Source organism: Aplysia californica, unplaced genomic scaffold (assembly GCF_000002075.1).
Source record: "Aplysia californica isolate F4 #8 unplaced genomic scaffold, AplCal3.0 scaffold00129, whole genome shotgun sequence".
NCBI classification, from domain to species: domain Eukaryota; kingdom Metazoa; phylum Mollusca; class Gastropoda; order Aplysiida; family Aplysiidae; genus Aplysia; species Aplysia californica.
In genome coordinates, this window is record NW_004797399.1 from 1,026,702 (window position 1) to 1,041,080 (window position 14,379).

A 14,379-nucleotide genomic window follows, 5' to 3' on the forward strand; every position below is an offset into this window, starting at 1 on the left:
TATTTTCTACGTTTCGAAGGATTTTTTTTTTCAGATCTCATGAAATATGTAATGGGATATACACGCAAAATGTTCTCAAAATGGCTAAAACTGAAAGAGGAAGTAGTTTATTTATTTATCCAACACTTCGGAGTCCAAACAAATCTACTCGGATTTGTAAGAGATTGCATTAACAGTAATAGTAATAGTTCATACACCCTGTCATCACCCCCAGGGCAATGCCACTGACTGAAATGTCTTTAGGGCCATTCCCAAAGGGGGGACATAAACCTGTTCTTATGCACAGTAGAATTGTAATTGTGAATGGGCTGATTCATCAATGTCATGCTCATAACTGTGTCTGAACTGCAACAGGGAACTGCTGCTTTTTCTTTCCTAAATCCTTACTATTGTCATTTTTTCCTCTACTTCTTTTGTATGTTTGTCACACTCTTGTGACTCGCTATTTCAGGGGTGCCTTGATAGTCGAAGCAGACTTTGTGCTGTTGAAGCTGCAGAGGTGAGCAGAGTAAGTCTGATTCCCTGAGGAGACTTCTTTGTTGACATCCACTCCTTGGCGCTCATATGACCTTATGCAGTTGCGAGCGTCGTAAAAACTCTACTTAATAAAAATCCCCATAACCCTGTCAACTGATCGGATGCCAGGGCTGTCCACTCGGGGACCGGGCAAATTTCACTGGACGCTCCCAACGTCCATTTAGGGTAATATAGTTAATGTTGGGGTTGGGGGGGGTGAGACGAGGATGGAAACATCTGGTGGAGTGTACATGATACAGGTGTGAACCCAGCACCAAGCTTTCTACGTGGAAGATTTTGTTATTTTATGGGGAGCGTGCTGATGAGTGTTGTCCGTTGTAGGTATATAAGGGTTTTCTCTAAACATTCCCCCAGTATACTTCATTTTGCTTGTTGTTGGCTGGTTTAATTATTTTTGTTTGTTTGTCGCAGCAAAACTGTATCCATGTTTGTTGTAAGGCAAATTTTGATGGTTAAATAGTTCCAAGTCTGTGTAAATCGCTCTCGAAGTGAAATGATTCATCGGTGTTCGATACATTTGCTTCTTTTGTTGCCATTTACGTGGGTCCAGTGGATGGTTATCGAGTGCTCTGGTATGGCTTGCTCCCTCTCTCCTATCAAACATTGTTCTTGTCTCTCCTCCCCTTTAAATGTTACTCTCTAGTAGTATAACTCTAACTTTTGGCTCTTATATGACGTAATGACCTATTTGTTTTTCAAATGCCGTAAAACTCTTACTGAAACTAAAACCTCTTTGTATTTGATGCATCTGTGCACCAGACTGGCTTTTCTCGGTAGCTTCTCTTCCTTTATGTTGCTTGTGTTGATGGTTCTTGCCCTTGGTCAGTATACTTTGTAATGTTTTTGTATTTTTTTGTGTTGAAATCACATGCTTTTTTTCTGTGTTTCCAAAAGGCTGTCCCCGCGGTTTTAGGCAAAAAAAATTCTGTAGTCATTCGAACTGAGCCCAAAAATGTGAAATTATGCGATTCTGTTAATTTTAACAAAGAATGATAAAGGAAAGTAATCAGAAATTATGCAAAAAATGATCAAATTTTGCTAAATTATGCAGAGTGCTTAAAACCCCGGGGACAGAAAAGGGAGTGAAATTTCCTACAGAGCCATCAATTGATGTTTCCCTGCCAGCAAAATCCTCTTTGTTTGTGGAAAAAAGTTTTTCCTCCTGTTCTACGCTTTGCACGGTGGAAGAGATGCGACCATGATGCGTCTACTGTCTATGAAGCTTTTGTCACCTAATCTGTTGTTCCTACAAATATGATTGTATTTCTGCTAAACTTAACTCATTCAGGATGTAAGTTTGTTTTGTTTCAGTGGTTGAAACCATTTGAACGTAATTCTTTTGTGACCTGGCAAATCATTTCGAGGGTATGGAAATAAAACGGCTTTTACAGATGGTGTAGTAACCATTGCAGTGGCCGTTATACATCATTGGAAAGGTAGTTGAATGTTGATGTTCACTGATATCACAAAGGCAATGGAGTAGAAATAATAATAATAATAATAATAATAATGATGAAACTAAATTTCGACCCTGTTCACATTATCGATTTATCGACGCTACATCTGAGAAGAGCTAAACTTTCTTAGATCTTGGGTAGATCTACTCTTATTTCTTTTGTGATTTTATTATTTTCCAAAGCAGATAAGGTTGTTTGATCATTTATTCTCTGTGGGTAACTATTGTCCCTTACACATGCAGTACTTGGGATATAGAAGCAAAGGCAAACTTTAGAATCAACAACAGGTAGTAAATATATTTGTCACTGACATGGCAGACATGTTTGTGTATAATGAATTGCTCTGAGGTATGAAAATGCGTGCACTCCATTTATCCTTTTGGTCGACCTAAATAAACTTCAAACACTGACAGTACAAAAGGCAGGCTTCAAATTACTGAGGCTAAAATGGCAGTGAGACTAACAAAGATGATGGACCTCTCTTGGCAAGTTTATTTGATTCAGGTCACTGAATGATTCAGTTTCCAAGTTCATTGAGTAGTGCTCCATGTAATGTATTGTTGCAAAATTAGCATGTGCGCACAAAAATACCAGCTTGCATTTAACAGAACTGATTGTAATATAATACTCTGCTCTCTGCCCAGATGCATGATTTGTTAAAGCATGCTTGGTTTCAAATGTGTAGCCTTTTGTCTTAGGACAGATCTTTTCCTTATGAATTGTGTGTTAACTCACAGTACAATAGCTTCTTAATACTCTCGCTGCATTGATCATTGCGGGAACCCACCAACAGTTTTCTTGGGTTGAAATGAAAACTGAAAACCTTTCAGTCTTTGACCTACCTGTGCATTTTTTTGACAAAGGCAGAAAATAAGTGAATTAACTGAATGAATGCATTACAATCCGCATAAACCAAAATCTGCGGGATCGGTGGATTTTTCTTCGGTTTAGCCTGGTTTTTTGTTTGGAGAGGTTGCTCAAATACACAGATTTTAGGTCATCTGGTGCAGAAATGGAAAAAGCTTAAAATACTCTCCCTCACTTCCCTTACTTATGTCCCTGGAAAATATACTAGCGGGTGAGAGAAAGCAATTTCGACTGTACAGAAAAAAAATGTCTGACGGAAGGCACTTGCATTACATGCGACATTATAATAATATACTTGGTGCAAGGTAAATCTTAAAGATGCAAGCGCTAACATAGTTGACAGACAAACCTGGGGAACATTCTCCTTTTGACAGGTTCAGGAAAGTACAAAATGTAGATACACACTTTGTGTAAATTTTATGTAAATCAAACATGACATGACCCCTCCCCGGCATCATGTTTTTAGGAAGATTCTGCTGTACTTGTCAGGCCAAATCATAAATTAGAGTATGAACTAAAGGTAATTATTTTTTCCCCGTTGTGCTTACTACAGTCGAAATTGTGTAAGACAGCCACCCATTGTTGAGAGAAAGATGGTTTTCTTACACAGGTGGACGTATTGGACAGTGTCTTTAAAAAATGCAAGGAAGTTGGTTGTTTGTGCAGGTGGTTGTCTCGGACAGGATCTACTGTAGTTCCATCCTCCCAGTGGACAAAGAGTGATGACACTATCATCTATGAATGTACAATGTGAATTTGGCTATTTTTATGCATACTGTGAATGTTTATAAGCACGTTAATTGTCATATGTTAAAGTTAATGTTGAATTTGAAGAATAAATCCTTATTAATTATTAATGTCTACTGCTGTGTTTGGGAATGTTCTTTTTAGGGTGAATCAGTCTTTTGTTTCTGCTACTTTCAATCCCCCTCTCCTTTTTCAGTTTTAAGCAGCTTTAGGTCAAGTGGTTGGCGGGTGCCCTGGTTTGCTCTTTTTTTTCCTATCAAACATTTATTGTCTGTATCTCTCCTCTTTTTTTGCTGTTTTTGTTACTCTCTTTTAACACTTCTATTCATCGATAATTGTGTTGCAAGTGCCTTAAAAGTGCCACTAATACTTATACTAAAGCAGCAATAGGTCAATGCACGTGTTCCTTTATAAGGATCCATGAATAAGAAATGCTGAAGCCAAGAGAGAATCATGCAAGTTGCTCACATCATCCACAAGTGGAAGTGATGCTTTTTGAATTGTCAAAATGTGGCAAACTCTTCCCTGCCAGACTTAGTGTCATTGGTCATGGCAGAACCCATAAGTAGTCATAATCCTTCTATTTCTGTTTCTCTTTAAGTTGAAGAAATATTCTTCTATGCTGATGTGAATTGGTCATCACCAGACATTGATGGATGAACTGTTTTCATTATTAGCCCATGTATTCTTATAATTTTTACTGCACCCTGTCGACTTCCTCATTATTTACTTCATCCTTTTGGCCAGAACACTCATAATGAATCCTCACATCAACTCATTCAGTCTCATTTTGAGGAGCGTCTGATTTCACACTGTCCCACAGATTTCCATGTCCTGCATGTCCATGCCACAAAAATGAGAGCACAACACCCCATTTTAAATGTGCCTCACTCTTCCTAGACCCCAATGGGGCTAGTTACAAAAAGCCTGTAACTGAGATAATAACAAAATGCTGGATTGCAGATCAAAATCTCAACACATTTGAGTGTTTGTTCCGTTGTTTTACATAACTGTCTAAAAAAATTGCTACTTAGGTCTCACATGCACTTCCTTTTTTTTTACACAAAGTTGTACAATGAGTTTTTAGATCAGCAGCTGAAGACTACGCTATCATACTTATTTACTAACTCTCTCCCTATACTGTCAGGTACATAAGGCAGTGAGAAGTCAACGCCATGCCTGCCTGACCCTGGCCACGTTCTCCAATTTTGGCACATCCAGGCTCAAGGGGAAGAAATATTCTTCTGTGCTGATGTGAATTGGTCATCACCAGACATTGATGGATGAACTGTTTTCATTATCATCCCATGTATTCTTATAATTCTTACTGCACCCTCATCCCTTATTGTGCCTCTATAGCTTCCAGTTGGTCTTCCTCATTTTCTTTCTCCAGTTGGTCTCCAATACCATGTCTGATAGTGATAGGGCAATTTTGTCTTCGGCATTCTTAGAACATGTTTCTATCTCTTACGCTGTCATGCAATAGCTGAGCACACACAATCCAACTACACAGCCCTCCCACCTCACTGCCGGTCAGCATGTCCTCTATTCCAGTCAAGTTTTACCAAATGAGCCAACAGAGCTCTTACTGTACTGAACATATCAATTATTCAATTTGAAAAAAAAAAATCACCCCTCCCTGGGATCTTCAGTGTCACCATATTCAGTGGAATTTGCTTAAACTAAACCAAAATTTCCCTGACCTTCAGATTTTCTTCCATTTAGCTGGGTTTTCAGTTAAGTCTACAGAGGTTGCTCAAATAGAGGGTGAAAAACATGAATTTGACTTTTTTCAGTTTTCTGCAGTTTTCAGATTCACTGTGTTCGGTTGAAGCAGATTCCACTGTGTTTTTCACCACACGGCTGAAAATTCAACTTGCGAGAATTATAACAGAAAGCCAAAATAAAATTAGTCTTGTATTTTGTTTGGGGGGGACCATGATCTATCTTTTGGTCAAACAAAACAAAAATGTGCTGGCAGTCACAAAAGAAACAAACATGAAAAGTTTTACCATTATTAAATAAATGCAAAGTAGTCTAAAGTTTTTTTCCTTATCTCTGAAGTAGCAAAAAAGACGTACCAGGTATTATTTTGCTGGCACAGAGACGAAATGTAGTACTATTATGTAATTACAAACAAGAAAAAGACAAAAACCAAAGTACACAAATGACAACATTTTTATTTACCTTCAGAATACATAAGCACATACCCTGAGCACACATGTCATTATAACCCCCTTTCATAGCATTAGATAAAAAGAAAAATAAGAAATCCTACGACAGGAAAGTTCAAGAAAGCTAATTTTCAAGTATTCACAGAATTATGTCCAAGCAGTTTTATTAAAAATGGGGCAACACTAAAAAAGACAATGTACTTGTGGCACCCTGCTGATTACAGCGACACACTTTGGATAATTCAGGAGGTGGGCTTTGACCTGGCCTGCCTGTTAGAGCTCAATCAGTGCCGAGAAGGATTGGTCTTCTACGTGCAGCAGCAAAGCACCTGGCCTATAACGATGTAAGTCTGAAACATCTTTAAATTTATGAAGAGCATGTCACTAGTAAAAAGAATCAGGAAGAAGTAAAGGTAACACTGTCACTCAAATCCTTTCATCTGGAAAAAGTTACACAAAAACAACAACAGGAGCACTACCTCACAGTCAGTTCAGTTCTCCCAAGAGTGTATAATAACTCCTGTCATCCGCCATTTATTTATGAAAAATTTGCACCAAGCACTGTAAGTAGTGCTAAATACCAAAACTGGATTATGAGTTCTGAGCTGCCTGAAAGAAGGTGGCATTAAAATTAACAGTTATTGAGTGGGCAGCAAATCATATGAGGCTTCACGAATTAGAGATGCTAAAGCCAAGAGAGAAGCCCACAAGCTGTGTACATCCCCAAGTGGAATTCAAAATATGGTAAACTGTTCCCTGACACCTGACAGAATTTGTCCTATTGGCCATAGCAGAAGCCACAAACCATCATAATCCTTATTTCTTCTATTTCTCTTTAAGAAATATTCTCTTCTTCAGATGTATCGATCATCATCCGACATTGACGGATGAACTATTATTGTTATAAAGAGTGAGAAAATCTGACAAAGTCAACATGGCAACATCCTATTTCATCACACCAACTGGTGACATTTACAAAATTCTTAAAAGCTAAAAGAGGCACTAATTTTTAAGGTTTTTTTTTTTTTACCACAGCCAGATGTCTCTAAGAAGAGTGGCTTCAACACTCTTCCCTGATTAAATTTTTTATTTTATGTGAACTTCAAAAATCATGTCACTGGTTCGAAAACACTAGACTCAGAAAACCCAGTGATTGCTGCCTCGCCCATCATGGCATGAGATTTCTTCCCATCCAAGAGGGCCTTTGTGTTAACATTGTATTTTCAAACAGCACAACGTCGGCCTTGTGATAAAATCAGTTAACTTCAGCAGCAAAGTAAATTTTACAGGAGAAGCAAAAACCTTAACCAACCTGATGGCTGGCTTTATAATGTTTTAGTAGCATCTGTACACAAAATTCAAACTAGTCTTTGACTGAGAATATGAAATGGATAATTTACCATCAATTCGAAAAAAAAATAAAAAATTTTTCAGGGTTAGCTGGTGCCATCACAAGGGCGACAATAATCTTCTTGTCGCTGTTCAAAACCACAACATAGAGACATCATCAAAGGGAAAAAATATTCCAATGGAATTATGTACACGAAGAAACTGTTCCCGCTGCCTTTGCCTCCTTCATCCTGAGCAGCCCCGACATCCACAGTGAACGCACTCCACAATCTTGCCCTACGATAGCAAAAAGACAAATTACTTATTAATAAAAGATTATAACATTATTCCCAAATCATACAGGAAGACAAGATTAATTCTAAGAAACACTAAGCGCATGAATAAAAATAGTAACTTGCTTCACTTATATTGACAAGAAAGTTTTACTAACTGTACTTTTTTTCTTTTTTAGGGGGGTGGGGGTGGTGGTAAGTGTTTTACAGCGCTCGCAACTACATAAGGTCGTATGAGCTTGCAGGACACATTAAACATTTTCAGTAAGGGAGGAATTAATGTTGAATTTTGCCAGATTGGCAGCCAAAGCCTACTTTGATCAATTTTGCACGACCAAAGGATCTTTAATGTGCGCAACTTGCACACGGGACTCCGAGATTTGTCTGTCCTTATCCCGGAAAGCTAGGCGTTAGGTCTTACCTACCCTAAGATCAGGGGTGTGGCTGAAAGACAGTGGTAAAAATGAGCCAAAGAGTAACAGTAGAAAGGCTGCAGAAAGAGTCAGGAGCCCAGAGGAGGGGGCAGAAGAGGTGAGAGGGTGGGGGCAGAAAGTGAAGACGAAAGTAGACCATAGGAAATTGTTAAGAGTCTAACTTAGAGAGCAGGAAAGGATGTGAAAGGAAAAAAATTTAGAGAAGAAAATTTTTCATCCCCATCCGTATTTGTACCCCAGGACCTATTGAATGAGAGGCGAACACCTTAACCTCTGGACCACGAGAGCCCCCTTAACTGTATGTGAAGATAGCAATGGAGAAGCTACACACTCGAAATTATTGCCTTAAGCATACACTACTTCCACGGTCTACTCTACAGAACTGTCAAACTGAACTACAGATTCAGTCAGAACTTTGTAACACAAGAAGGTACAATAGTAATAGAAAATCGAAGTACAGTAAGTTTTGAGAGAGAGAGAGAGAGAGAGAGAGGGAGGGAGGGAGAGAGAGAGAGAGAGAGAGAGAGAGAGAGAGAGAGAGAGAGAGAGAGAGACAGAGAGAGGGAGGGAGGGAGGGACAGAGGGAGGGAGGGAGAGAGAGAGAAAGAGAGAGAGAGTAAATCAACATTGAGAGTAGATGTCATTTCCACTACTGTACAACATACACTCGTGCATTGACAGGAAAGAATCAACACGCTTATAAAGTGTTTGGTACTGATAAAAGATAACACAGTTTACTTAGACCTGCATGTGAGCCTCAACCAGATTGTCTGAAAATTTTGCGCACCCCCCCTCCCAAAGCCTTTGTAGGAGTCATAAGGAAAGACTATCCGAGTAACGAGCGACCACCCCAACAAACACAATAAAGAAGAGACCTAATCCTAACCATACCCCCAAAAAGAACCTGCAACGGGCCTCATGTAAAAAGACCAAAACAAGTCCTCAATGAAAAAAAAATTTAAAATTAAAAAAACCACACTCCAAAACAAACAAGGAGCATATAGATCTAATTCTAGATCTAGATCTAGAATCGGTAGAATCTATATGGCTCACATCTACATTGCTTTTGGGTTTGATACAATAACACAACAGAATTGGAATATGAATACTCAATATAGATATAGTAATCTAAATAAATCTAGATCTACATCTTGTAGAACAAGTGAATAGGAATAGGCCTTGAACTAGAAATCCGTATCCGATTCCGAACAGAGGGACTCAGCTGAGTCTAGATTCTAGATCTAGATTAGATCTAGATGTAAATGTAGATCTAGATCTAAATAAATAAATAATTCACGCACCTGATGAAATGCTTATTTTTACCAATATTAATATTACAGCACAACCTATGATAGGGTTTGACACAATAGAATTGGAATATGAATCCTCCATTGAGGTCTATAATGATCTCTATATAAATCTAAATCTTGATCTAGATCAAGATTCTATTAGAACAAGAGAGTCGGACTTGAATGAATCCACATGATCTGAACAATTGAATTAGTCAACAAACGAAATTAAAAATGGCCGCTCGAGTACGAAACTGAAAGTAGATAATTTAGGTTGTCGTTCTTTTTCGTATTCGCATTTCTACTTAGGTTCAGACAATTATGTCGGAAATGCCGACGAAGCCGACGGGAGAAAAAGGGGTCGCTGGCAATCGGCCAGGCCTCGCACTACGCACATTGACTGATACAGGCGGGCCTAGCGATAGCATTGGCCGGTTCGCGGGTCGGGTCGCGATTGTCGGATTTCAGACGATTGTCGGCAAACATGCAGGTCTATTTACTTCTATGAAAAGTACAGAATAAAAGCAAAGAAGTAGTCTGAAAAAAATAATCCCAAAGCTATTGAGCATTGAGAAAAAAATGCTACCACCTACTTTAAGAAATCTCAATTCCTCCATTCAATCTCTAGAGATCTCAACTCTGAACTCATAATAATATGATAATGAAATGGAAGAGCAAGACAAAAAAACAACTGGATTTAGATTTGTTTGTAAAACCAAACTTTATAAATGCTAATGAGAGAAGACATTTTCTGTTATAATGACATAATGTATCAGGAATTTGAGAATCAATTCTTACTCCGACAAAAGAACTGTCTTGTTTATTTCTCATACTTACAGATTCAAGTTTTGATCTGGGAACCCGACAAATGCAGTTGGCACCAAAATTTGTGTCTCTAGCCTGAATGCAACGAAGACAACAAAGGTTTTCATAACCCTGCTTCTTCCACTTGGCAATCAAATTCTTGTCAGCGATGTTCTCCTTCAGGCAGTACTCGTAGAGTTCTGGAGATAGCAAAACGGACACAGAATTGGTGAATAAATTATCCACCTACAAAAGTACTCATACAGTTCTGAGGACAGCAAAACAGACGCGGAACGGAAGAATAAATCATCTACCTCCTACAGACAGTATTCAAACAGTTCTGAGAATAGCAAAACAGACGCAGAACGGGTGAATAAATCATCCACCTACAGACAGAGAGGAAGAAAAGTGACCAGAGACAGTAGAGGTCAGCCACCACAATGTTGTGCCACTTCATCTTGAATTACAAAACAAGCAGTTACTTCTATTTCCACATAATTTGTTTCCCCACCTTTTGAATCATTGATAGTTGATACTGGGATATATTATTCAATATAATACAACAAATATTCTCAAAGTAAAAAATGTGAATGACAATATAAAACATCAAACAAATATAGACTTTGGTACTTTGATTAATAAAAAGTCAAATTAATGTCCTCAAATTTCTTTGCTTCTTCTACAACCAAATCCCCAACTTGTAACTTAATCAATTTCAATCTTTATCATAAATGCCACATATGCAGAACGAGGGGTATTGCAATTTCTAAATAAAAAGCCTAACCCGAGACAAAAGTATTATTTGTTAAAGTCGTAAAAAGAAAAAGAACTATCAAATCTATCTGAACATATGATGTTTACAATCGTAGAGAACACTTACACTTATTTATACCGATACTCAATATTGTGAGTAATTCTATATAATAACTGTATGTCTGGGATGAATTTGCAAGTCCTTCATCATCATCAAGTGCCAGATCTATGGTTCTCCATTCATTCATTTGCTGGGATGCTCTCAAAAAAGCATCCTAATATTTCCCCATCACCCGTTTTGGCTCTTCGAGTAGGTTGCTTTGAGTCTTCCCCCTGCCCTGTTTGCCCTCAATTTTGCCAGTGAGAGCTAGATGTTGAAGGCCTTTATGTCTATTCAAGCGTCCCAGAAACTGCATTTTTCTTCTCCTGGTTGTTTTTATAGAAGTGAGTGGCCCATGTGGGCTTCTTCAAGAACAGTCGAATCTGTGTAAGCGGAATCGCAAGGGAGCCAGAAAAAAATGTAGTCTTAGACATGGGAATTTGGGGGGGGGGGGGGTTCAAAGGCTCTGCCGGTGGGATCAAGGAACATCTGGTCGGCAAGCAGTGGCCACACCTCACACCTCTCAACTGCTATCCTCTCTGATAATGACATGCGTAAGTCTTACTTATCCAATTGCCACCAGTGCTTGCATTTCAATTTCATAGGATCACTATTTGACCTATTAAAAACAGAAACGTTTGAACATCCCCTTTGCTTCCACTCTTACCCGCACCCATCGGTGAAACAAGCACAGTCAACCAATGCCACCCCTCACCATCATGTAACAACGATTTGAGGAATTCTTTTCTTGGCTGGCCTTACGATCAGGGTGGGAGGCATTGGTCAGACTAATTTCACACCTCTGGCTTCTGGCAAGCCAGGAAAGTTTCCATTGTAGCTGGCTACTCGAGCACTTTCACCGGCACTCATGAGATTTCACACCAACACCACTCTGACCATCTGCATTGCTCAGGGCTCACATAGATGGGGTAACATCTACCCTTAAATTGCATCCCTACTACCCTTCCTCGCCAGGCGGCATGGCGTTAAGTTTAAAGCCAGCGGATTTCAGCGGAACCAAACTTGCGGGTTTTGTTTCAAACCAGGGCTGGTCAGGCAAAGCATTTTCCATCTTAGACAGGTTTCCGTTTTATACAGGTAACTAAAGAGGAATGTATTAAGGGGAGAGCGGGGAGATTCCGTTAAGACAGGTTTCCGTTTTACAAAGGTGTCCAATAAGGCAGGTTCGATAGTACTACTTTTATTTGATTTGCATTCCTGTACATGTAGATAAAATAACATTTTCTATTACAATAAGCTTGAATCTGTGACATTTTGTTTCTTCATCAAAAATTAACTGTGAGGAGTACTTTTCGAGAATATTTTTGGATCAACGAGAAATAAAAGAACAAATTTTTTTGCATACCTCTGCTGATAGCCTTTCTGCGGTAGAAGAGATCATAGATGTATCTGGACTTTTGATGATGCAGCCGGAATATAGGCCACAAGGCCTCCACTTTCCTTTTGCCTTCATGGGGCTCCGTTTCAGCTATTGGAAAAAAGAAAGAAGAACAATGTAACCAATATTTCATACCTACCATACTGCTCTTAATCTTACTAGAACTTAAACGTCCAGAAAATAAAACTAAGAAGCAATCTTCAATCCATTATAATATGAAAACCCCCCAACCAAAACTAGATAAATTTGAATAAAACTGCAAGTTAGGTAGGTCATTATCAAAATGGGACATTTACCACTGAAACCAAGTGACTCCCATTTATTTAAATCGCAAATATCTTGACTTCTATTTCTATTAAAGGTAAAAACTAGTCTTTTTAAAATCAAAATGTAGACAAAAGAACAAGCTTTAAGATAATATAAAAGACTCTATATACCCCGAAATTGCTCAGTACCTGATCCCACCATGTTGTGGTACATATTATATTATATATACAATCAAACCTGTGTAAGACGGCCACCCATTGTCAAGGAGAAAAGTGGCCGTATAAGACAGGTGGCCGTCTTAGGCAGGACCGATCAAGATAAAGGAAACAAACCATTCCCCTCTGAGGCCCCAATCGAAAGTAGCTGCATTGTTGTTGTCTTTGTTGGTGTTGTTGCTGTTGGTTTGTACTTCGTTTGTAATGTTTATTTTGTCGCTGATTTTGGACAATGGTGACAATAAAACGAAATGTATCAAACAAGAAAGACCGAGTGCCATGTTAAAACAAACACATGGGTCGCCACCACTCGGTGAACGAGGGACGCTTCTGTAACAAGTTCATGTTGACGTCCTTTGTTACTTTGTTACAGACTGGGTAAACAGTAACCACTCATCTCACTTACGATTTGTGTATGAGTTCTGGGCGGGGCTTATGGGTTATGACGGATCACACGCTTACCTCACCAGCAGCTGAAAATTGGTAGCTATTGGTCAACAGTGGGAGGGGCATACGCAACATGATCGGTTGGAGGGACTACCTAACAACAACGACAGGTGATTGAATTATGACGGCTCGCCCACAATGCCAGAGGCAAATGCACAATTTATGACAAAACGTAATGGAGTCACTATCACTAAGGTGACCGTCTTAGACAGGTATTATTGTTTAATATTATAGGGGTTGTGTGTTAAATTATTGTGGCCGCGGCCGCGTTGGACAGGTGCCCGTTTTACACAGTTAAATTATATAGAAAAAACGCAAGGGGGGAAATGGAAAGTGGCCGTTTGTACAAGTGGCCGTCAGGGCAGGTTCGACTGTATATATTCATAAATTCAAGTCGAATCAATTACTAAATAAATTATAAAAAGGGACATGTTCGCCCCCTCCCCCCATCTCGACCAGCGTAAAATGTAAAAAAGGCAGATAGATGTACTAAGACAATGTAAGTACGTTAAGGATAAAAGAACAAAACTTTGCACCTCGACTGGAGTTGGGAGTAGACTCTTCTAGTTCTAGACCCTATGACTCCTATGCTCTCTTTAGAAAGACCTGAGCTATTTTTTGAGAACGAAGGCTTACATGTACTGTAGGAAAGGTGGGGGTGGGGGTAATTTTAGTAATAGTAGTCATTCCAGAATTTTTAAACGTTAAATGAGAGAAACTCACTCTGAGTCTAAGAGTTTCTGCGAGAATGCACCTTATACAAAAATAATGGGCCTATTATCATAATTTTATAATGCCAAATGAAGAAAAGTTAAATGAAAAAAAGGAACAGGAACATCAACATTCATCAACAAAAATTTAAGCGTGGAAACTGCTAAAATGACACAGAGCGTGTCATTTTCATTTCCCCTAATTCATAATACTGATCAAGTTAAAAATAGACATGATCATGATGACACTTTTGTTAGACTTCATACCTTTGTGAGAATTCGCAATTTTGAAGGCATATTTTTCTAATTGTAGCGGATTATATTACGATTTTAGATTTGGAGTCAGAGCCTTCGTGTCCATTGGGACAGACACGACCCGATTTTTTGTCAGGAGGAAGAAAATCAGTCAGGTCGTTTCCGTCTTGTGTGTCCACACACACCCGAAAAGACACGTCTAGTCTGTTGGCCTACTTATTCCCCGAATGTGTACGTTAGACCGCTGTAGTGGCGGGCTGTGTTCTCGGTACGGGGCTACAAATAGCCAAGAGGTCACATGA

At 39.0% G+C, this 14,379-nt stretch overlaps 1 protein-coding gene across 1 annotated transcript in view; it reads right to left on the bottom strand.

Moving 5' to 3' along the window:
* Window positions 1-5,768: 5,768 nt before the first annotated feature.
* LOC101855863 (protein BUD31 homolog) overlaps window positions 5,769-14,379 on the bottom strand; it is a 14,065-nt gene continuing 5,454 nt past the window's right edge. Inside the window, exons 2-4 of the mRNA XM_005096463.2 lie at window positions 12,151-12,273; window positions 9,965-10,131; window positions 5,769-7,408 (exon numbers count right to left, since the gene is read on the bottom strand). Of these exons, the coding sequence (XP_005096520.1) occupies window positions 7,358-7,408; window positions 9,965-10,131; window positions 12,151-12,273 (341 nt within the window). The 3' untranslated portion in view covers window positions 5,769-7,357. The remainder of the gene's footprint in view (window positions 7,409-9,964; window positions 10,132-12,150; window positions 12,274-14,379) is intronic.